Genomic DNA, 22,670 nt, shown 5'->3' on the forward strand with positions numbered 1-22,670 from the left:
GGCGCCCTCTCCTTCTTCCAGGGACTCTATGCCAGCCTTGGAACTCTGCCCGAGGTCATGTCCCGCCCCCCACATCCAAGCTCCAGGAACAGCAGGAGCAGGGCCTCTGGCAGCCACAGCTGGAGTTGGGGGCTGGAAGTCCAGGTGGAAGCAAGCGTACAGGGAGGGCTGAGAGGTGGGGAAGTGGCCAGCCCGTTCTGGGATGCAGCAGTGGCTCAGAGGGGCTGCACCAAGGGCACCCGTAGGGGCAGAAAACAAATTAGGGTCAGAGTTTGGTAGGCCCCACACACCAGGCCGAGGAGTTAATAAGCCCCTACTAGGAGGGCTCACTCCAAGAGCAAGGGCGAAAGGGCAGAAGAGTGGTGCCCGGGGGACGGGTGAGCAGAGTCAGGGCCGTGAACCACACTAGCAGCTGCGAACCAGGCGATGCGAGTCTACCAGCGCAGGGTGGAAGGGAGAGGAGAAATGAAATGGGCAAGTCTGGGGAAGATGCTGTCTGGCTTCCAGTGACTTCAGACCCAGGGCTGGGAAGACGGTCACGGGCACAGCTGGGATGCGGAGTGGATGTGGAGGACAGCCTGAGAGGGAGGGGCCCATTGCACGGGGGTCCTGCTGTTGCTAGGAAAGAGGGTGGTGAACTGCCAGAGAGCGGGAGCGAGAGAGTCAAGGCCAGAGCCCCTGGAAGAGCTGGGACTGTGGCACTGGGAGGAGCCCCGGGAGAAGCGCGTAAGAGGAACAGCAGAGAGGAAGAAGGCCCCGGATTCCTGGGCCACAGCGGTGGGCGGGGAGCAGTCCCAAGAAAGACGGTGGGCGTGGCATGCACAAGGGAGCACCAGAGGATGCAGAACGGAAGGCCCTGGCTCTGGGGTGACCTTCCTGCATCAGTCTGGGGGTGGTGGGAGGGCTGCCGACCTGCAATGGGTGAAAGAAGATGCCATGTTTTTTGCAAGTTGGGCAATGAAGGAAAATAGCGAAACCTCTTGGTTTTGAAGATGGGGAGGGGGAGGAGGAGGAGGGTGTAGACTTGAGGAAGGAGCTGGAAAGGGAAAAGCTGGACAACTCGGGAGAGAGGAATGATGGCAAGGTCCTGATGTGTGGGCGGCTTTGGAGCAGACACGTTTTCCTGGGGGAGAGGGGCAGTGGAAAGGGGAGGGAATGGCAGCAACCGAGTGGGAGTGGGGTCCTTCACCCCAGGCGGCTGTATTGGGGCATCCTGGGCCAGCGGGGGTCGCGGGTGCAGCTCCGCGCCCGAGGACGGCCCCAGCTTCGGCGCTCTGGGGGATGTGGGAGGTAGTCAGCTAGGAGGTGTGAGGGCCAGCTGCCCGGGCTGGTTGATCCACCGCCACAACAACAATCTCGAGGGCAGCAGCTAGCCATCTCTTCATAGTGTGAGACAGGGCCACACCTGCCACACCGTCCGCTCAGCAGGGGAAAGCCCTGTAGATGCTGGCCACTGGGACCAGGACAGCGGCCTGGGGAAGGGTGGGCGGGTCGCCTCCTGATGGGGAGGGGGGCCGGAACAGGGAACAGGTTCTACTGAGCCCTGGAGGGGCTGCTGACATTCCCTGCTTCGCCCCCAGGGATGCACAGGAGAAGAAAAGGAGAAGCAGCCTGAGGGCCCACGGCTCCAGCCAGCAACAGAGCTGCCTGAAGGGAGACTCTTTCTTCATGTGGTTGTGGCAGATCCTACACCATCCAACCCAAGCAGGCAATGGGACAGTTCTGTGTGTGCACAGCTGTGGGGAGGCCACTTCAAGTTTTCCTAAGTCGTCCCCTTATTGTGCAGTATGTGTCCTGAACTGTCTTCCAAATGGGCTGTCAACTCTCAAGGTCAAAGCTGACTTTTCCCCCCTTGTTCCCAGGATCTGGCACAGGCAAGTGTGATTACTCTGCTAAATGAATAACCAAAAAAAAAAAAAAAAAAGGAAACGCCAAAAGGCTGGTTTTCATGCAGAAGACCATGTCCCCTGCCACAATGACAAGGGAAGAAAACCCGGATCTGTGCCATCCAGTTGCCTGAGCCCAATGCCTCTGGATCCCTGGGAAAACCCCCGGGGTATTGGGCATGGCAGGCCCAGCCTCAGGCAGTGTCTGGGCAGCTGCGGCTCCAGGCCTTACCTCTTACTGTCCTTCCCTTAGGGTTTCCTCCACCTTGGGTGCCTTGGGTGCCTCGTGTCGCCGTCCCCGGAAGTCTTCATCTGAAAAGCAGAGGCAAGTTGCCTCATGTTCCACCGTGCAGGGCCTCATGAGGCGTGCCCCTGGGCTGGGCAAGAGCTGACCCAACACTCTCCATCCCCTTTGTTTGCTGGGGCACATGCTGAACCTGGGGTGGGGTGGGGTGGGGACACGTGGGTGTGCTGAGAGGCACCAGGGCACAGTGTGGGGTTAGGACACCTGGCTGCTGGCCTGGCTCCATCACTGAGCTCGGACAAGGTCTTCCCTCAGCTCCTCATCCTCATCTGTAGAATGGGCGGGGAAGTGGTACCCTCCATATGGCCTCTAAAGACCCTCCTAGCCCTTGTTTCTGGATGTCTCCTGACCACCAAAGGGCCCTTCTGCTCTGAGGCATGAGGATCAGCTTCAGCTGTGGGCCTGCTAGAGTCTAAGGCAGTGTCTTCTGGCCCACATGGCCTTTGGGAGGAACTGGATGAACGCCAAAAGGCCTCTGGGCCCAGGGACTGAAACTGCACAGCGCTTGGTTGTCCAGGTGAGGCCCCTCCACGCGGGTAGGCCTGACTGCCCCCGCCCACCTCAGAGAAGAGACCCAGAAACGGCACCTGACACTTTGTTCTCCAGGGAGAGATCTAGGTGGAGGTACAGCTGGGGCCCCCTTTTGGGAGTGGAAGGAAGGGAGAGGCAATATGAACCAAGTGGGAGGGCCCATTTCTTTGGGTCACCTGCCCACCTACCCACGATGTGTCCCCCAGGTTGGGTCCACCCACGAAATACCCGGGCCCTCCTCTTGGGAGGGTCACTGATGACAAGCAACTTAGAGCTCGAGCTCCCCTGCCCTCCTGGCCTCACCACAAGTGTGGCCCTCCACGTCGTCCAGGAGATTAGCTGTTGACACCGCAGCTCCCAGCCTGCCGGGCCATTCAGGAAACCTGTCTCAGGGACGGGTGGGCACTGCCAGCATCCTCCCACCTCCACCAGTCCCTGTCCCTGGCCTCTAGTGCCCACTCCCAGCTCAGGAGGCTTCTAGCATTATCCCCCAACCCTCCCGAAAGCCTCCTTTCCTCGGGATCAGGTGAGCAGCCAGGTCCTGACTTTATCACCCAGTTCCCATCTCTGGGCATGGAGAAGGGAGTTCCTCCCTGTTCCCCTCTGGCTGTTCGGCTTCTAATATCCTAGGCCCGTGTAACAAGAATGGATGGGAGTCTGGGTTAAAAGGTGGAGAACCTTATTTTTACTCAAGAAATGAAAGCAAGAAGGCAGGGCCCAACGTGCTTGAAACGGGTAGGCAGCAAGATCTATGGATCAATTCAACTCGAGAAACTAGGGAAAGGTTTGCCGATTTCAGGGGAAGAACCACGTCTTCTCCCAAGAGTAGATGAGCCCAGCCAGAAAGTGAAGATGTCGTGGGACAACTCGGGAGCCCACGGAAGGGAGTGGGAGACGCTGGCCTGCTCCCCAGCCGGGTCATGGGGCTCCGGGCCGGGCGGTGGGCTGGCCTCAGGGCGCACGGAGGAGGCAGGTGGCTGCAGAGCCTGTCCCAGCCCCAGCCCCTGGGGAGGGCGCAGCCTCGAGAGTCCGGCCAGGGGGTCAGCGCCCTCAGCACCCACGCCCCTGCCCTGCGCCAGGCCGGAAAGGATACGACTGGTGCTTGGACAAGTGTTTCCTCTTTGACTTCCTCATCCTGGTCTTCTCGGAGAAGGCCCTGGCCAGCTCGAACAGCTTCCTCCGGGTGGCTGGGGCAGAGAGACGCGTGAGCCACAGCTGCAGGGCCGCCCGGGGTGGGGGCGGGGGGCGGCGGCGGGGCGACAGGAATGCGGCGGGGAGGGGAGCGCACCCCCCCCCGCCCCCCCAGCAGTGGGGGCTGCCATCTGGGGCTGGCCTGCAGGGGCAGCATAGGCCACCGAGAGCAGGGCCGGCCTGGGCAGGCAGCCCGAGATCCGGGTATTCCTGCCCCAGCAGCGACAGACAGCAACGCGTCTTGGCTGTCTTTCCCGCCGCCTCCCCCGCCCCCTTCACCACCTCCAGAGTTGGTTCTGGGATTTCCATGACTAATCCGAGATTTTCCCTGAAATGGAGCCTGGAAGGATGGCAGCCCCATTCACCCATGATTGTGTGGTCGGGCGGGGAGGAGGAAGGGTAGGTGCGTCCCGGCTGGCAGGACTTTGTGGCAAGAGGTCACAAACCCTCGGGCCTCCTGCCCACAGAAAGTGGGCTTAGCACAGGCCTCCCCACTCATCAGGCCTGGCCAAGTCCCCTCAAGCCACAAAGGACGTGAACTCTAAAACGGGGGTGGGGGTGGGGTGCAGCACATTCTTATTTTTCTGCAGACAGCTGGCTCAAGAGGATTTAAAACTGAGTTCAGTATCCAGACTCGGCTGCAGGGGAAAGTGAGGCAGGAAGGCGGAGGGAGCCAGCCTGCGATTAAAACGTCACTTTGGTTCACCCAGAGTCCACTAGGTGTTCAAAACTCCTGGTGGCTCCCTCCCTCCCATGAGGCCACAGGGCCTGTCTTAGAACAGATGGGGACGGGGCATAGGCTGGACTCACATTTTCCCATGTGTTTCAACTTGTCCCTGAATAAGGCATCTTCAGACACAGCAGGATTGGTGTCACCACCTCCTGAAAGGGGAAGACACCCCTGAGGGCCGGCTGGAGAGGGAGAGCGGCTGCTCAAGCCCCCCCCCCGGGGGGGGGGAAGTGGGTCAGGGCTGGCCCCCCACCCCGGACAGGGTTTTGGCCCAACCCTTCCATCTGAGGAACGGGGCAAAAGATCAGGCTTCTTCCCTAAAGACACTGAGGATTTGAGGAGTACTTCTTTCTCCACCAAGCCTTGCTTGCCTTCTTTGTGTAAAAAGCAGGACAGTGATATGGTCCGCTGTATGCATGGAGGGCCGGCTCACACCGGCTTCCAACTCTCCGCTTCTCTGACCAACTCCGAGTTCCATGAAGTCATGCTGATAGCTTGGAATCAGTCGCGGTGGGAGTATTTACACCATGAAGTCACCCGACGCTAAGCACTGGGGCTTCCCCTGCACCCTGAACTTGGTTGGTATATATTCGCCAGCACGCGGTGGCTGGCCTGTACCCTGACCCGGTGTGAGAGTTAATATGGGAATGGAAGGGAGGTGCGGGCACAGAGCAGGCCTCTGCCCGTGACAGTTCCCTTCTCCTTCCTGCCTGGCTCAGCCCCTCTGATACTCCCTCCAGACGTGACGTTTCTGACTCATTTGACAGAGGAATGAGAATAAACCCAAATGGCCCACCTAGAGTCTCCCCGCTCACTCAGCACCCACTTACGTCTCTAGCTGCGCTTCTAAAGCCCCTGCTCCTCACCCTGCAACTCGGCTAATCCCAAGTCACCTTGCCTGCTAAGTCCCCTGTGAGTCATTATGATCCATCTCAGCAGCCCTGGCGTGTCTAGTTCACTCAGGATCAAGGACGAGAGACTGTCGTTAAAACTCCCAGATGCACATCTGGTGGGGCCTAAGCTCCGAGCCTGCTGCTTATGAATCAGTTCCACGGGATTTTCTCTCTTTGAGCTGGGATCAGCTGAGCTCCCCATCCTTCTGCTCCTCCACCCCACTCCACTGCATGATGTAAGGTCTGCTTCGGGCAAAAGCTGCCCCTGCTGCTACCTTCTCTGCAGTGGGCAGCCTAGTATGGATGGAGGCATTGGCTGGCTAGGGGCCACGAGGCACACACAGGGACACGTGAGCAGGTTATCAAGTATAGAACCCAGGCCTTCTGGCCCTCTCTGCCCATGTTCCCAGCTCCAGCTTAACCCTTGTTCGTGCATCCCAATAGGCTGCTGTCCATTCCTGGCCCTCCTTCAGTGGGTTAGGGCTCCTGGAAGGGCCTGGCCCTCTATTGAGGCAATTCTTGCTTCTCACCATCTTGGACGTGAAGCTCAAAATTCTCTTCCTCCAGCACTTGGGTGGGGCCCGGCCAGGGCAGATACAGCCTCAGCTAATGAATGAACAAAGCCTGCCCTTCTCACCGTGAGCAGCTGCCATCATCAGTAAATAATGTCCTCAGCTTTGCTGGTTTGTTCTAGCCATCTCTTGAATGTTTCTCCTGCATTCCCCAGAAGACCATAAGCTCCCCCAGGGCACAGATCAAGCCTTGGAAGTCTCTGAGTCCTTCCTGAGCCCACCCACCATGGGACATGTGTGCTGTGGCACGTCCCCTTCTTGCCCATGCTCCAGGCGCTTTCTGAGCAGTTCAGCCAGCCTTTAGCCAATCCCAAGGGGGCTCCAGCAGCCGCTGGATTGGCAAGAGTCCAGGTCTGCCAAGTGGAGGGGCCACGTCACTCGCAGGAGCGCGGTGGTGGGCTGGGCGGCGGGCTCAGACCCCGCCCTGTCCAGCCTGTTTCCCCACCCGACCCCCAAACTCCAAATACGCAAAGCACAAGGGGGGGGGCATCACAGCGTGAGCCTCTCTACCCTCCAGGCCTCCCTCCCAGGAAGGCAAGGTTACCTGGGGCAGGAGAAGGAAAGCCAAAGTCGTTTCCCACAGCCACACTGCTGCTGGATTTGGATTTCTGGGACTCGTATTTCAAACGATCTGGAAAAGGATCACATTCCTGTCAGGACAGCGAGCTCTCTCCCAGTGGCACCCTGGGCCGAGATGCAGGAGGCTGTTGGGGGGCCAAGCCCCCAGATCTCACATGACGCACACAAAGTATGTGCACACGTGTCTTCCAGCTCTCCAAGAACCAGCTGTACCATAGAAACTACAGCCTGACAGGCACCTGGAACGGGAGAACATCACACTTAGAAGGACACTGAGAGATCACACAGTCCAGTCCTTCATTTGAAAGGAAAGGCCCGGGTGGCTCAGTCGGTTCAGCATCAGACTCTTTCCACTAGGGTCATGATCTCGGGGTTGTGGGATTGAGCCCCACGTCCGGGCTCCATGCTTGGCAGGGAGTCTGCTTGGTATTCTCTCCCTCTTGCTTTGTTCCCTCCCTTGCACTCTCTCTCTCTCAAATAAATAATCTTTAAAAAATAAAATAAAATAAAATAAGAGGCGCCTGGGTGGCTCAGTCGGTTAAGCATCTGCCTTCGGCTCAGGTCACGATCTCAGGGTTCTGGGATAGAGCCCTGTGTGGGCCTCCCTGCTCGGCAGGGAGTCTGCTTCTCCCTCTGACCCTCCCCCCTGCTCCTGCTCATTCTCTCTCTCTCTCAAATAAATAAATAAAATAAAAGGAAAGGAAAGGCCAGGCCCTGAGACCCCCAGCACCTGTGCTGCAGAGCTGGGGCCAGCCTTCTGCCTGCACACCTTATTCTTCCCCAACCATACACTGTCAGTCACATACACACACATACACACTCCCACCGGGACCCTCACTGTACCCCCCCACCCAACACACTCCCACCCTGAAGGGGAAAGGCAGCCAGGCTGGGGAGGAAGGTCCCCAACCAAAGACAGCTGAAACTGCCACAACACCTGACAGCCCCTGTCCTGACATCCTCTGCTCGGGGAGGCACCCACGGACCCAGCTCCAGACACGTCGGGCCAAGGCCAATGCCTGGCACACAGCAGATGTGCAGGAGCGAAGGAGAGGGCCCACGAAGGCACACCTGTCTTCCTCTGAGTCCCGGGGGGCAGGGGGAGGGGAGAAGGGTTGGCTGGTGACTCGTGTCCCTGCTGGCAGAATTCTGGGGTTCCCACAGGGTAACTTGGTGGGGGCCGTGTATCAACAGGACCGAGGCCACGTTGGCCTCCAGCTCAGTGCCTCTTCTGAGCCCCAAGGCTGAAGCCGACTCCAGCTCCCTTCCCCAGCCACAAAGGAGTGGCCGAAGTGCCCCCACCCAGGGCACCACCTCTCTCCAGGGCCAGGAGGAAGTCCCGGTTGCGCTGCAGCTCCTTCATGAACTCCTCGTTCTGCAGGAAGAGCGCAATTCTCTCGTCCTCCAGGTACTGCTTCCAGCGGTTCTCCTGGTCCCGGGTACCGGGCCCAGCCACAGAGGGCAGGCCTCCCTCTCCGCTCCTGGGCTTGGAGCTCCCGGGGTTACCCTGAGGAGGGGAGCAAGAGAGTTGAATGGCTGCTCACCAGGGCACATGCTGCACAAACATCCATGCATATCTGGGTGCCCACATGTCCTTTCCCAGGATCCTCCAGCCACGCCCTGGGGCCTGGGCCTGCACCTGCTATCGGGCTCTAGTGGTCAGCCAAAATCTAACTTAGCAGGGCAGAGCCGTCTCTGCTGGGGAAGCGGAAAGGGCTTAAAAACAATGTTTCCTCCCCCTCGGACCACCCCAGCCCTCATCTACAACCTGAACAGTCCTGAAAGTGATCTGTAAGCCCCTCAATAGCTTGGCTAGCACCACATGGAGGCCCAAACTCAAAACTCTCCCTGTCCTAGCTGTGTCAGGGTGAGGCCCCCTTCCTGCAGGGCCCCTCAGGCCCTGCCCACATCAGGGGGAGAAGCTGCCCCTGTCCCTATCCCATGGGAGGGTGGGGAGGCGGCCGGCCCCTCTGCCATTGGCTTCCCCCGTGCCCACCTCCCTCCAGCCTGGGGCGATGGCTGCAGCCACAGACTCCTCCTTCCAGTCCCCTTCCCTGGGTGGAACAGGAAACCTCCAGGCCCAGACAGGAAACGAGGCTTTCGGTTCAGCGTTCTTTCCCTGCGAACCCAGGGCAACAGAAATAGCCCGGCGCAGGCTTAAACATCAGGAAGTGAAATGGGCTGGCACAAACTGGGGCCAAGCAGAGATGCCGCACAGGCAGCTGGGGGCTTCCCCCATTACCTGTATGCTGTCCAGCTGCTGGGGCAGGATGCGGAGAAAGTCCTCGGGGAGGTTGCCCAGCAGGGGTGGGTTCCAGTTACGATAGCGCCTCTGGCTCGACACGGGTCCAGAGCCCAGCACGTCGATGCTGGAGGGTGAAAGGTAACAACGAAGAGGGAACAGTCAGGCCCAAACACAGGAGTCGCGGCCCATCCCACCAGGATCCTGCTCAGAATGGCATTTCTGCTCTGAAGCTTCCCACGGCCTCCTCGGCCTCCAGGACAAAGGCCTAGCACTCTCTCTCATCTTCCAATCAGGCCTCTGCTAACCTCAGCCTCCGGCCGCAAGGCCCGGCTCCTCCAGCTCCAGGACAGTCACTGCTCTCCGGCTACTCCGGGCCCTCAAGGTCTCTAGGCCTAGAGCCCTCAGTGTTCATGGCGCTCGAGCTGGCTGTCCTGGGTTTACATGCAGATGTTTACGAATGTCCTCTAAAGACAGCAGGTGTGTCCCTAGCACCCAGCACAGTGCGAGCTCACGGCTGCTGAGGAACAGGTGCGCTCCCCATGACCAGACCCAGCAGACACCAAGCCCGGCCTGCCTGAATGTTGGTTTGCTGGGGTGGGGGGACATGGGGATGGCGGGACCCCTACAGAGTAGAGCAGATCCAGGCTCTAGTTCCGGCTCAGTCACAGCCAGCTGGGTGGTCCTGGGCAAGACCCTGCTCCCCTCTGGGACGGAGTTTCCTCGGAAAAACCGTCTCCCTGCCGAGGTGGGCAGGAGCCCCTCGTGAGGCTGTGTCTCGGGCACTGAAGGTGGGGATGGAAAGGTTCCTGTTGCAAGGGGTGCTCAGGAGCAGCTCTTCATAAGCAAGGTGCCTGGCTGGAGGTCCGTGGGCCACAGGCAGAGGCCATGGGGGGGCGGGGGGAGCGGGGACAGAGACAGGAAGAGAAGTGGTGGCAGGAGCCCTCCCTGACCCCCAGGCCCCTGCCCTGCCATCCGGGGCCTGAGGGCAGCCCGGGGCCAGGCCAGGAGCTCCCCACAGCGCCTCGGCAGCCTGCAGCGTGGCAACCGCAGGACACGTGTTCTGCTGAATCAGGGAAATGACACAGGCAGAAGGCAGCGGGGCCGGGGGCGGCGGGCCGGCCGCTCTCGCCCGGCTTTGATTTGTCTCCAGCTCCAGGAATCCCGCCCGCCCCCTCACTGGAGGGGAGCTTTTCCGGGCTGCCGCTGACTGTGGAAATAACTTCCTTTCCTTTTCTATTTTGGGCGGGTGGCCTGGCAGGGCGAGGGGGGGCGGGGGCGGCGGCAGACGGGGATAACAAGCTGCTAAGTGCGTGGTGGGAGCCAGGGGAACCCGCCTGCCTCGGCCACCCTCCCAGGGCACAGGTGAGGGAAGGCTCCAGAAGAGCCTGCATCGTAAACGCAACCGGGACTCTGTGAGTCCTAGGCAGATCTCTCTCCACATCACTCTGCCGCCTTCTGTCACTGTCGGAGGCTTCACTTCTCCCAAGCGCCCAAGGCGGGGGAGAGGGTGCCCCCTCTCTTAGGGACTCGGGGACCACCCGTGGTTGGCCCCAGCACAGAGAATTCCTCTCCGGGGTCTTCCCCTAGGACCCGGGTACCCACTCCAACTCAACCACACCTGGAGCCACCCGGGAAAGTGCGGAGGGAGAACCCCAGAGTTGCACTGGGACCCCTCTAGCCATTTGTTACTGAGTCCAAGAGGGGAGGGGGACAAGGAGCGGGGAACCCCTCCTCATCGTTTCCCTGGCGGCTGGGACTGTGGTCCCAAGGAAGGTCAGGCCCAGCCCCTCCCGGGCCCTGGCAATGGCAAAGGCAGAGATGAGGTCAGCCACAGCTGCAAGAGCCTGGGGTGGGGGGGGCCTGAGCCCAGGCGGCCCAGGCAACTCCATTGTGGTCGGAAAGGAATGTCAGAAATGAGCTGAGAGGCAAATAAAAAACTTCCAAGACTGTAATTTCAACAGGAAAACGGCAGGTGGCCTGTGCTGAGGGGTAGCTCTGGGTCTCAGAGACCTCCTTCATTCCGGAAAGAGAGGGAAGGGCAGGCTGGGAGGCTCTCCTGGCCCACAGCCTGGACACCAGGACCCCAAAACTAAAACTTCACGCCCCATCAGACCCCCAGGTTTACCCATGGCACATCAGACCCCAGAAGGATTCAGACATGAACCTTCCAGGCAGGATTTTTGGTAAAGACTGGACACTGAGGCCCAGAGAGAGTCAGGCCCTGTCCAGGGACACACAGATCGTGCAGGCAAAACCTGGGCCCAGGGGTCCTGACTTTTCAGGCACTCACTCCTGGGGTCACCCCAGCTCTCTACTGTCTTAGCAGGGCAAACTCCCAAGCCCCACGCCATCTGCAGTCCCTCAGGCGACGGGAGGTGGCAGAGGGGCCTGGCCCCCAGTAGCCAGAGATTCTAAAACACTAACCGGATCCTGTCACTCTCCAGCTTAAGCCTGCTGACTGCAGGATAAAGCCAAAGCTCCTCAGAGGACCCACAAGGCCCCCATGATCAGCTCGCCTCTCCAGCCTCACGGCCATTCCATTTCCTGGAGTTCCCCAAAGCTCCCGGATGGTTCCCCCTCTTCTGCCTCCTGGCCTTTGCACATACTATTTCCATTGCCTGAAATGCCCCCCTGTCCTCTGCTTCACCAGGACACAGTGTGGACATGAGTTCCTCTAGGCAGACTTTCTTGCCTCCAGTTCTATGCCTCTGCCCAGCCTCTGATGTCCTCAGGGGGGCAGGGTAGTATACTCATCTCAGCATCACACACATCGTTCAGCACCTGCATACTGCAGGAGACTCAGTAAATGCTGGAAATGAATGTTCTGGATAGAGAGACTGAATGAGGCCCTGGAAATGGCCTACGAGTGGACCTGGCCTAGCAGGGCCATCCTGGGGCAAAGGGGCACATGCTCAGAGCCTGGCCCTGCTTCTTCTGAACACTGGCCTCTGAGGGAAGCCTCACCACTGGTCTCAATATTCCATGTTAGAGCTCAGAGGCCAGCTGCGCAGCCTGGGGTGGGAAGGAGCAGTGAACCACAGGTGACAGGTCTGATCCCTGCCTGGGACTGTGCTAAGTGCTCCACGCATAGTATCTCGTTGGATCCTCACAGCACAGCACTGCTGAGCTGGGGATTAGTATTCCCATTCCACAGGTGAGGGGAGAGAAGCTCAGAGAGGTTAAGTAGTGAGCCAAAGGTCACACAGCCAAGCACCTAAAGCATCAGAAGCTGGGCAGCTGAAAGAAGGGGGTAGGAGAGCACTTTTCTTTTTTCTGACTCTACAACTCAAGTTCTCTGCCCTGTATCCTCCCCAGGTCCAGCAAAGCTTTCATTGCCAGGTCAGGGTCCCGAATCTCAGGCCTCTTAGGCCTTGATCTAGGGCTGAGGTCACCCTGCCCCCAACGGTGGCTTCCATCCCCGAGCTGCACTGCGCCTGACCTCACAGCAGCTGTAACACCCAGCCAGAGGGGCAGAGGGAGGACGGGGCCTGGGTACCCATGCCAGGTTCACCCTGGGATTCTGTCTCTTATGGCCTCAGGTTTCCCTTCTGAAAAACAGGCAGAACCACTTTGCCTAGTAGAAACTGGAGGTTTTGTAAAAGCATCTTGGAATATTAAAAAAAAAGTAATAATAAGTCAAAGGTAAACCACTTAGCCCTGGGCTCCATGACCCATGCCAGGCCGCAAGTCCTGCCAAGGCCTCACCCAGACCAACCCATGCCCTCCCTGCCTCCCACCCCACTGGAGCCTCCTGGTACCACCTGCAATAAAGGAAGGACCCCAGGTCTGCTCCTGTCCCTGACTTAAAACATTGTTCCCTCTGTCCTGTGACCTTCTAGGCCTCCATCAGCTCCCTGAGCTGCAGTCGCAGAGAATTTTCTCATTAGGGAGGTGACAGACACAGCAGCGAAGACACTGGTTTTGGAATCAGAACGGCCTGAGTTCACAGCTCAGCTCTGTGGTGTTGGGAAAGTTACGAAACCTGGCTTAGGCTTACTTTCCTCATCTGTGAAATGGGGACGCTGACAGTGCTCTCATAAGCCGTTCAAGGATTAGAACATGACAGTGTATACATAAAGAGCCTCACTGGTTCCCAGCACTTGGTAGCTGGTGGCTGGGGTCATTACCCCTACCTGCATAGCAGAGGTCTCCACTACCACGGCCTGAGGTGCCCAAGATCCCCAGAAGGAAAGATCCACTGGGACTAGTCCCCTGTCCCATCATTTCCCCCCAACTCCTCAGCACCCCAGCGCTGAGCCATTCGAAGGAACTGCAGCTCTAGCACAAAGAGACGCCCAGGCCCCAGCAGTCCCACTACAAACATGAAGCACAGAAAAGCGCCTCAGAGACCACGGGACCTGGCTGGCAACTGGCTTCGTGTTAACCCTCCAGATTACAGAGCCCCTCACACCTGGAAGAACTCTCCCAGGACCCTGCAGTCTATTCCTCTGCCTCCACTTATCAAACTATCCTGGAAAAAAGACTTACTTGCTCCCATTGCCTAAAAATCCCCACAACACCCCTAGACCAGGGATGGCAAATAGGTATCCATCCCGTCAATTACTGCTGACTGTCTGGGAGGTGCTGTGTGGACGGGGACTCTGAAGTTCTGTCTCCACTGAGCAGGAAAGAGCCCAGTGGTCGATTAGCAATGTGTTCCATGGGCTCAGCGCGGGAAGTGTCTACACACTCCCTGTGTTCACTTCTCCCACTTGCATGGGCCTTGACTGTGAGATCCCAGAAGGCAGCGCCACGCCTTATGTAACTCCGTGTCCCATATCATGTTCTGCAAAGCACCTAGCAATATTCAGCGAATGTTTGCCCTGGCGATCCTTCCCATGTGGAAGTTCTCCTTGGTATCTAGCTACAATGTCTCTTGCTACAGCAGAAGCCTGTTCTTGGTGGAATAATATCCTGAGGGGTCCAGCCAAGTTTTCCACGGCGTTTGTACTCAACCCCAGCCCCTGATCCCTTTCCCCCACCGACCTGCGCTCCGAGAGGAGCCGGGTTCTCACCGGGGAGGTGGTGTGGGGGGAGCCAGAGGGTAAGGCCTGTCGAACATGTGCATGTGATAGGCTGGTGGGGAATAGACAGGTGGGGGTTCTTCATCAGAGCTGTCAGGCTCCAAAGTCCTTTCCAAGATCTAGATCAGAAACAACAACAAAAAAAGACATGTTAACAATCCTTCTCTGAATTTAAATAACATTCAGACAAAAGCCAGGGCGGGCAAGGGTGCGTCGTAAGGGAACTCTGTGTTGCCGGGGGAGTGTAAATGGATAGGGCCACCACTTTGCCAAATTGTTTGGTTTTCTGTAAAGCTGAACGCATGGCTGCCTCTGACCCTACAATTCCAACATACTCAGTGGGCATGAAAGCACACGTCCCCAAAAGAATGTTCAGAGCAGCATTATCCATCTGAGCAAGGTTTAAAAACAGGCCAAACAAATCACGGGGCTAGAAGTGAGAGCAGGAGGACCTCTGTGGGGGTGCAGCAGGCCGGGACGGGACACCAGGGGGGATTCCAGGCTCTGTGGATGTTTCCTGACCCCGGGCGCTGGGGCAACTTCATTGAGCTGCACACGTATGGTTCGCGTACTTTTCGGGACATGGGTTACTTCTGATAAATAACTTCAACATCATTCGCACTCTCTCTCAAAGTACCTCCACGTCAATTATCTCACCTGAAGTCAAACAACTTGGCAAGGTAGGATAGAGTTCGTTACTCCCATTTTATAGATAAGGAAACTGAGGCCCAGGCTAAGTGACATGGCAAAGCCATATGCTCTCTTTAGAACTCAGTCTTCAAATTGGACATGGTCTCCACAGCAAGGATCCGTCCTTCAAGCACAATCCCCACACACCCTGGTTGGATTCTTAGGGCGGACAGTGAAAAGGGGAGTACCCAGGATGCCTCTCCCTCCTGGATGATTCTCTTCATCCAGAAACCAGAAAGAGGGGCAGGGAAAAGCCAAGGGCTGGGCAAGGCCCAGAGTTCCTGCTCCGTGGACTGACCTGGATCCTTCCCCAGGGAACCACAGAGGAGTCTGGGGCAGGAGGCAGGAGGTGACCATCAACCAGGAGATCCCAGGTCGGACACACCCCAGCTGGCCTACACCTTAGCTTCCTGCTCCCTGTCCTCTGCTCCCCACTTCTGTGCCATCTCTTCCAAGAGACTGAGGGCTCAGAGGCTGTCAGTGGGCCCCAGAGTCCCCAGGCCCTGCATCTTAACCCCGAGTGAGTTAGTGGAAGTCATGCTAAACTCCTTCTGCAAGCCTGGGCGGGGCCGGGCCGCACTGGCACCTGTCCGCCCTGAGCCCACCCCACCCGGGCACCCAGGTCTCGCAGGGACACCCTGGCAGGTGGGCAGGTGGGCGGCACACACACAAGAGCGTCCATGCTCTCACACACACTGCCACACTTTGTGCATACGCAGCCAGCCTGACCCAAGGAGGCCTCCCGCCCCTGGAATGCACTAACGTTCTTTCCTTTCAGGCGGAAAGTATTTAAACAGATGCTTTTGCAGAAAAAGAAGAATGTAGCTGCTTTGTGGGCCACTGCTCTGCTTAGCCCAAATTTCCACAAGAAAAAAGAGAGAGAGAGAGAGGGAACACTGCAAGCTCCAGTCCAGTTCACTGGGGAACGTCGGGTGCCTGGCACAGGACAGGGGCTCAGCAACTACCTGGCGCACAGTGTTGTTTCTGCTCCCAGCCCACACTCCCTGCCCCTCAGACCCTGCAGCTCTGAGGGACAGGGTTCACGACTGGGGCCTTGAGGCCAACTTCTCCTTCAGTGGCTGGTGTGAGGGAGATGGGTGAGGAGGGGAGAGCTGTTTCCTGGGTGAGGAGGGGAGAGCTGGAGTCTTAGGCCGAAGGAAGCTGCTTGGGGTTTCCTAGGCCGCGGCCTGTAGCCTTCTGCCTCGACTCAGGGAGATCAGGCCTCTGTGCTGCTGCCCCAGGAGGCCCCCCTCTCCTCACGGCCGCTCCTGTTCCTCAGAGCAGCCTCCTGGGGCTGCAAGAACCAGACGTTCATCAGAGGCTCCTGGAGCAGAATGAGGAACCGCCAAGGAGGCAGGCAGCGGGCCAGGCACGCTCCAAAAAGGCTGATCCCGAGTCTCCAGGGAGAGTAACCCCAGCCGTGTTCCTGGCCTCCCTCAGCCTCTCTCCCCACAACCCCGCCAGCCACAGTGAGGTTGTTCTTCTGGCTCTAAGGGTGCTGAAGTCTTTGGCTCTGTGGCCCCTCGGCTTCACTGAGCATGGGTGATGGATGCCTGCCAGGTGCTCCAGGGACTAGGGTCCAGGCCACGGATCTGACAGGAGCTATTTCTCTGTGGCAAGGATGCTCCTCGGGCCAGCCCACCATCCATCAGCCGCCAGCGAGGGGGCTTTTTCCAGTCAGCAGTTAGTGTCATTCCAGCTGCTCATAAATCTTCTGAAGCACTTCCCGCTGCCTCAGGAACTGCCTGCCGATGTGCCAAGCAGAGCCCCAAAGGTGGGCGTTTGGGGCAACAGCCACGGAGGGATGCTGAGAAGGGGCTCAATTTGGAAAGCAAGAGTCTCAGAAAAACAGGAGCACGCCTAGTGCAGGCCTATCAAGGGGATGGTGAAGACCCGTGGAGATTCACAGGCCCGTGGGTGCCATGGACAAAGGAGGAAAGATTATTCTACCCTACCTGCCAGACTGCAGAATCAATGAGATCGCAGAAAGGGTCAGAATATGCAGAATACTTTCCTTCCAGCTCACGCTTAAAGGATGTATTTGCAAACACACACACACACACACACACACACACACACACACACACACACACTCACCCCTCCTTTCCACAAAGAGGATCTGGGTTTTCTGAGACTCCTTCCATTGGCTAATCCAGGCCGTTCAAAGGAGTGGTCTCCCAAAGAAAGAGACTAAAGAAACCTGTGCAAAGACAGGAACAACACTTATTCACTCAACGAGCGTTCCCTGGGTGCCTGTTACGTGCCAGGACTGTCCTGGGTGCTGTAGGTGACACAGGGAGGAGGCAGATGTCATCGCCCACGGAGCTTCTCCTCCACCTGGAGGGAGAAATCGCAGGCACCACCAACTCAAGGAAGAAGGGCCAGTGGCCTCACCCTGCAGGAGGACTCCGGCTGACAGAGAGTCCTCGCTGCCTGCAGGGCTGTGTTGACCAGGAATGTGAGGGCATATCTGGGTCTAGGTTTTCCTTGTCAATGAGGGTAATAATAATAATAATAATGCCACCTCACAAAGTGTATGAGGACGGATACATCCGAAGCCTGTAGGATGGTGCCTGGCACAGGATGGGACTCAGTGAAGAGCAGAGTTAAATGCCATCTGCTGGGCCCTTCCGTCCTGTCCATGGCCACATGTCCCACGTGTACCTTCTCACTGCCCTGCAGGCAGTCACCCGACCACAGAAAGCCTCTGCGCGCCCCTTCTGCACCCAGCACGGCAGGTCCTGCGGAGACCGGGGGTCACACATTTACTGGACTCCTGGAGGGGCCTGAGGCAGCAGGGAGGTCCCTTCTCCCCCAGCGACCTCGCTGAGAAAGGAGGGAACTGCTCGGGCACTGCCTGCTGCCGCCTCCATCAATGCCTTGGTCAGAGGAATTTAACTAGTATGACGGAGGTCCCTCCTCTTTTGGTGGCTCCCTACGCTCTCTCTCCACGGCCTGGCCTTGTCAAGTTCCCAGTCTCTGCCGGCTCCGGGGATCCTGACAGATGGTCCCGCTGCGGGCTCCCGAAGCGGCCGGTGCTCTGTCTCACCTCTGAGGCTTTGCAGGAGCGCTTCCCTCCGCCTGCAACCGCCTGTCCCTCACTCCCTACTCTTTCTCTGGGCCTCAGCTTGGCTATCCCTTCCTCCGGGAAGCCATCCTCCTCTCCTCCCGCTTCTCCCACTGTAAGCGTTTACCACTCTCCCAGCTACCATTGCCTGAGTCTTGTGAGCTCCGTGGCCACGGCGGACACCCAGAAGTGCAAAAGGAGCCTTTCCAGGAAAATACAGGCTAGAGGGCCCCAGCCTGGAACTGGACTTCACTATGTTGGGGTAGGGCCTGAGTGTCTGCATTTTTAACAAGCTCCTCAATTCTGATGACCCCTGAGCAGGGTCTAGTACCATGCCTGGCACACCACCGAGTAGGGGCGCCGTGTTTGTTGAATGACTACATGATCTCTGCCCATAAAAGGCCACTGACCGGCTTGGGTACGGGGTTCCTACGAGAAAGGGGCTACTGGCGAGTTAGAAGTCAGGCAGGGCTAACAACCCAAGTCTCCTAAGAGGTTCAATCAGCGCTGGGCCTCCCAGTGAATGATGGGGGTGGGGGGCCGCGCCCCTACCTCCGGGGGGATGCTGTCTTCCGAGTCGGAGCTGTCCTCGTAGACGCTGCCGCCACCGCCCTCCAGGTTCATCTGCAGCAGCTGGTCGATGGTGGCGTCCACGGCGCCGCTGTTGGCGCGCAGCACGCACTCGATGATGTCGTAATCCATGTTGGGGAACATGGTCTTGAAGTCGTCCATGGCCTGGTTGAACTCGAGGCGGCGCACCTGGCGGGCGGGCCGGCTGTTGTTGAGCTCCTGCGAGGCGGCACCGGTCCCGGCCCCGGCCCCGGCCCCGCGCGCCCCCGCCGAGCCGCCCCCGCCGCCGCCCCCGCCGCTGCTGCTCCGGCGGAACAGGCTGGTCATTTTGCCGAGCCGCTGGGGGAGAATGTTTGCGGCCGGCGCCGAGCCCCTGCCCCCGGATCCCTGCGCCGTGGCCGCTCGCTCGGTGGGCTCGGGAAGCTCCCTCCCGCGGCTCCCGCTCCGCTGGGCGGGGGCGGGGCGCGCGGGGTCGCCGGGTCGGGAGGCTAGGGCGCGGGGCCACCGGCGGCCCTCGGGGAGCGGCCCTCGCGGGGCGGCGGCATCCGGGCCTGGGCCTCTGGTCATCCACACCCCCGGGGCATCCTGGGGCCGACGGTCCCACCTGAAACAGAGGGAGGGCAGAGTCAGGGGCGGGATGCCAGGGGCATTAGAGAACCCGAATGCACGGGAGAACCGCTTCTTTGTGCTTTCTCTCCAGCTGCAATAGTCAAAACAGCCAGGGTTCTGTCCTAGCACAGGACTGCTACCTGTGAGCGAGGGCCTACTCCGGGCCGGGTCCTCAGTGTGCTGGGTGGGCTGAGTCCTGACGCCACTATGAGGTAGGTGCTAGTATCCCCATTTCGCAGGTAGTAAAACTGAGGCATAGATGTGGAGGAATTAGGATTTGAACCCAGGACTATGGACACTGGTCTCAGTCACTACTCCTACTGCCCAGGAGCCCTGAGGACCTGAGGCAGGAGGGGCGCTGTACAGGCCCCAGTCTGCCCTCTGGTCTCCAGCCCACCCCAGTCTCTGCTTCCCACATCACCATCCCAACTTGATGATGCCAACATCATGGCCTCCAATTTGTGGAGAGTGCCATTAAATCTGCGACAGAAAACTGTCCAGCCTGCTCACAACTAAGCACGTAAATCACTACCAAGGTCACATTTTGTTAGTGCAGTCAACTGAGAGTTGAATGTGTCTAAAAACCTCAAATTCCGACTTTCTCGTGCTTATCCCAAAATTAGTAATTTTGTTAATTGTAGAAAAGTGGCAGCTTTAAGGGACCGTTCCATCAAAGGATGTTTCCTAAGTTCCAAAGTTTGACACAACAGGTGCAAAGCTATTTTCCCTTTTCTAGGACTTGGGGTCATCATCTTAACAGCTGACATAGAACATTCGTGTGAGCAAATCAGCATGATGCTCGTGCTTGCCATGATCTCAGCCATCAAACAGCTGATGGTGTAAGAAGGACGAGAGCAGAGGAGTGTGGAAGGTGCAACAGATGGGCGCTCACTCACCCCAGGGTCAGAAGATCCAGCGCTACCATTGATTCCCTCCGTCTCTTTCGGTCAGTCCCTGCCCAGGTCGAATGAGACTGCATATTGTTCCCCAGGGCCACCATGCTGAGATTCTAACCTCCTTCAAACCTCTGACTCCTTAGAGGGATGTGGAAATTGTCCAGGGCTCCTGTTCTGGGGCTTGTTGGGTGGGCGTCTGCCCAGTCCCAGAGAGGTGGGCTGTATCGAAGAATGGAAAACTAGGGGCGCCTGGGTGGCTCAGCGGGTTAAGCAAATGTCTGACTTCGGCTCAGGTCATGATTTCAGGGTCCTTCGATTGAGCCCTATTGGGCTCTCAGTGGGGAGAAGCAGACTCTGTGCCAAGCTGGGGCATCTCCTCCGCTTGGCAGGGAAGTGCCCCTATCCCTGCTTGTTCTCACTCTCTCTCTCAAATAGATAAAATATTTTTTTAAAAAAGAATGGAAAACTAGAAGCACTTGGGCCCCATGCAGCCTCTGGACACTGATGTTACAGAATTATAATCCCTCCCAGCTTCTGGAAAATACCTATTAATACTCTGGTTTATCTGTCTACATCTAGATACTTTCTCTATGCATCCACTACCGTATGTATGAATTTTTTTACAGAAATTCTATGCAACTTGTTTTTCCACTTAATAATTTGTTGTAGACATCTTCTCGTGTCAGAACATATAGATCTACTGCACCATTTTTCATGCCTGAGTAGTATTCTGTTGACTGGGTGAAGCATGATTCATTACCCAACTCCTTCCATCCCCCTGTCTTCCCAAATGACCAACTCACAGCCCAGGGAAGCCAAAGCCATTTTACAAGGAGACATAGAGGTGTGACCTCAAATGGTCAGTCCTAGAACTGTGATGAAAATGAGCACAGGAAGGTAGCCAAGTATGACATGGCGTTCCACAGCCGGCTTTAGACACCCCAACCCCCACGTCCAAACCCCTCCACGACCCCTGCCACATCAGAAGGTCAGAGGATGCTCTGATTCTGCCAGAACTCTAACCCTAGAGCCGTCGCCTTTGTCCCGGGCTCCGGAAACCTGCGCTGCGGCCTCTGACCAAGACCTCGGGGGCACGAGGCCCCAGAAGCCAGTGCCCAGGGCTGCCATCTGCTATACTGATGTCATCATACATACAGGTCAGTGCCTTGTGCTAACACCCTCTCTAGAGTAAAGCCACCTTCTCGCTGCCCTGCAAGTAATTTAAGAAGAGATAGAGGGACTTGGCTCTCACTTTGCCAAGGGCAGACCCTGGAGAGAGAAGCCAGCACCTGACCCTCCTTCTTCTGGATGAAGAAGAAAGATGATGGGGTCCATATTTCCCCCATGAGCAGGCCCCTGGATCGGCCCCTCGGGCTGTGAGTGTCAGGAAGGCCCTGAGAGGCATCCTCCCCCCCTGCCGTTTACAGGAAGCGCAGGGTTCAGAGCCAGGCTGCTGTCCCTTGCTCTGCCCCTCCCTAGCTGTGGGACCTCGGAGGAGTGTCCTCCCCTCTCTGGGCCCAGTGCCCTCACATGTATTTATGGGACTTCGATGAGAATGAAACAAGATCATCCCCCACACAGTGCCTGGAACATGGCGAGCTGCCTGACTGGTGTTGTCGCTGCCCCAGAAGGCTGGAGAAGAGCCAGGAGCAGTCGGGACACCGGCCAAACTCTTCCCCAGAGTGGCTGGGGTGGGCGAGTCCTCCAGGCCTTAGAAGTACTGATCCTCGAAGCCCCAGGGGAGGCTGGCTGGCCTGGGCAGCTGGAGACACCACAGGTCAAGCCACCTCCTCTCCCATTACCCCAGGTGCGAAGCCTGGAAAAACAACCTGTCCTGTGTGCACCATGATATGGCATGGCTGACAACTCTGGGCCAGCCCCATAGCCTGCTCTGCACGTCAGACGAAGGCGCTGACAACCCAAGACTTGTCAGAATGACTCAAAGACATACGGCCGGTAGTGGCCAAGCCTAGACCTTCCCATCACAGCTCATCCTGTGGATGAGGAGCAAGTGGCTCAGAAACGCTAATGGGAAGTGCGAAGAAACAGAAATACCATCTCCACAGGACTCTGCAAGAACGCACAGACCCCAAAGCCAAGCTGCCTACAGTTAGCACCAGGTGGGGCGACACAGCACCCCCGCCCCCCTTGAGGACCATCCCTTGCTAAGCTCAAGTGCAGAGTGTGAGGCCAGGGTTGAGGTGGGCCAGCATGGCTGGAAGCAGGGAGAAGGGCTGTCCTCGGGGTCAGTGTCATCCATGCCAGGCTGCCTTTTGCAACCAGCATGGCTCAGATGAAAAGCAATTTAAAACACACGGAAGAATTAAGGCAGGCAACTTCGGTTTACGAGCTTGTGCCAGGCGCTTTCACATTTAATCCTTATTACAACTCCAGAGATAGACATTATTGTCTCCGTGTCACAGCTGTGGAAACCAGTTCAGAGAAGTCAGGTAACCTGCACAAAGTCACACAGCCAGTACGTAGAGAGGCCAGAATTAGGAACCCACCTCCTAGGAGCCAAAAGTGCCCAGTCAGGCTTGGAGGGCTAGGAGCCAAGGAGCCTCAGAAATGCAGCCACGTGTAGCCCAGGCTCAGAATACTGGGCACAGCCTGGCTGACATTCCAGCAGAGGAGATGTGACCTAGACAGCACTGGGGGAGGGGTGTCTGTTCGCCAGGCCCCAGAGCCGGCTCTGTGACCTTGGGGAAACCGCCCCACCTCTCTGAACCCCAGCTGCCCGGTGCTGGCAGGACAACAGAGGGAGATAACCCCTGACCCACTTCTGAAAAAGGAAGTGAATGAAACCCGTTGAGCCTGTTAGATGTCTTGGTCTTGGAGGCCAACTCCGCAGCAATCCCCAACTCTGGGCTGTGAGTGACCTGG

General features: G+C 57.9%; 1 protein-coding gene across 6 annotated transcripts in view; it reads right to left on the bottom strand.

Annotated features, from left to right (window-relative positions):
- CUEDC1 (CUE domain containing 1) overlaps window positions 1-22,670 on the bottom strand; it is an 81,002-nt gene that overhangs the window by 989 nt on the left and 57,343 nt on the right. For 5 of the 6 annotated variants that reach the window (XM_028093004.2, XM_028093001.2, XM_028093006.2 and 2 more), the window contains 10 exons: window positions 18,265-18,886; window positions 13,947-14,074; window positions 8,929-9,055; window positions 8,683-8,805; window positions 8,001-8,193; window positions 6,652-6,738; window positions 4,723-4,794; window positions 3,815-3,908; window positions 3,025-3,083; window positions 2,119-2,198 (listed from right to left, as the gene is read on the bottom strand). In XM_028093004.2, coding sequence (XP_027948805.1) covers window positions 2,122-2,198; window positions 3,025-3,083; window positions 3,815-3,908; window positions 4,723-4,794; window positions 6,652-6,738; window positions 8,001-8,193; window positions 8,683-8,805; window positions 8,929-9,055; window positions 13,947-14,074; window positions 18,265-18,849 — 1,545 coding nt within the window. In that variant the 5' untranslated portion in view covers window positions 18,850-18,886 and the 3' untranslated portion in view covers window positions 2,119-2,121. Of the gene's footprint in view, window positions 1-2,118; window positions 2,199-3,024; window positions 3,084-3,814; window positions 3,909-4,722; window positions 4,795-6,651; window positions 6,739-8,000; window positions 8,194-8,682; window positions 8,806-8,928; window positions 9,056-13,946; window positions 14,075-18,264; window positions 18,887-22,670 lie in introns of those variants that run through there. The other variant, XM_088028335.1, reaches the window with a different exon arrangement.

This window comes from Eumetopias jubatus, unplaced genomic scaffold (genome assembly GCF_037043125.1).
Source record: "Eumetopias jubatus isolate StellerSeaLion01/CBP00866 unplaced genomic scaffold, mEumJub1_p1.0 scaffold_10, whole genome shotgun sequence".
NCBI lineage: Eukaryota > Metazoa > Chordata > Mammalia > Carnivora > Otariidae > Eumetopias > Eumetopias jubatus.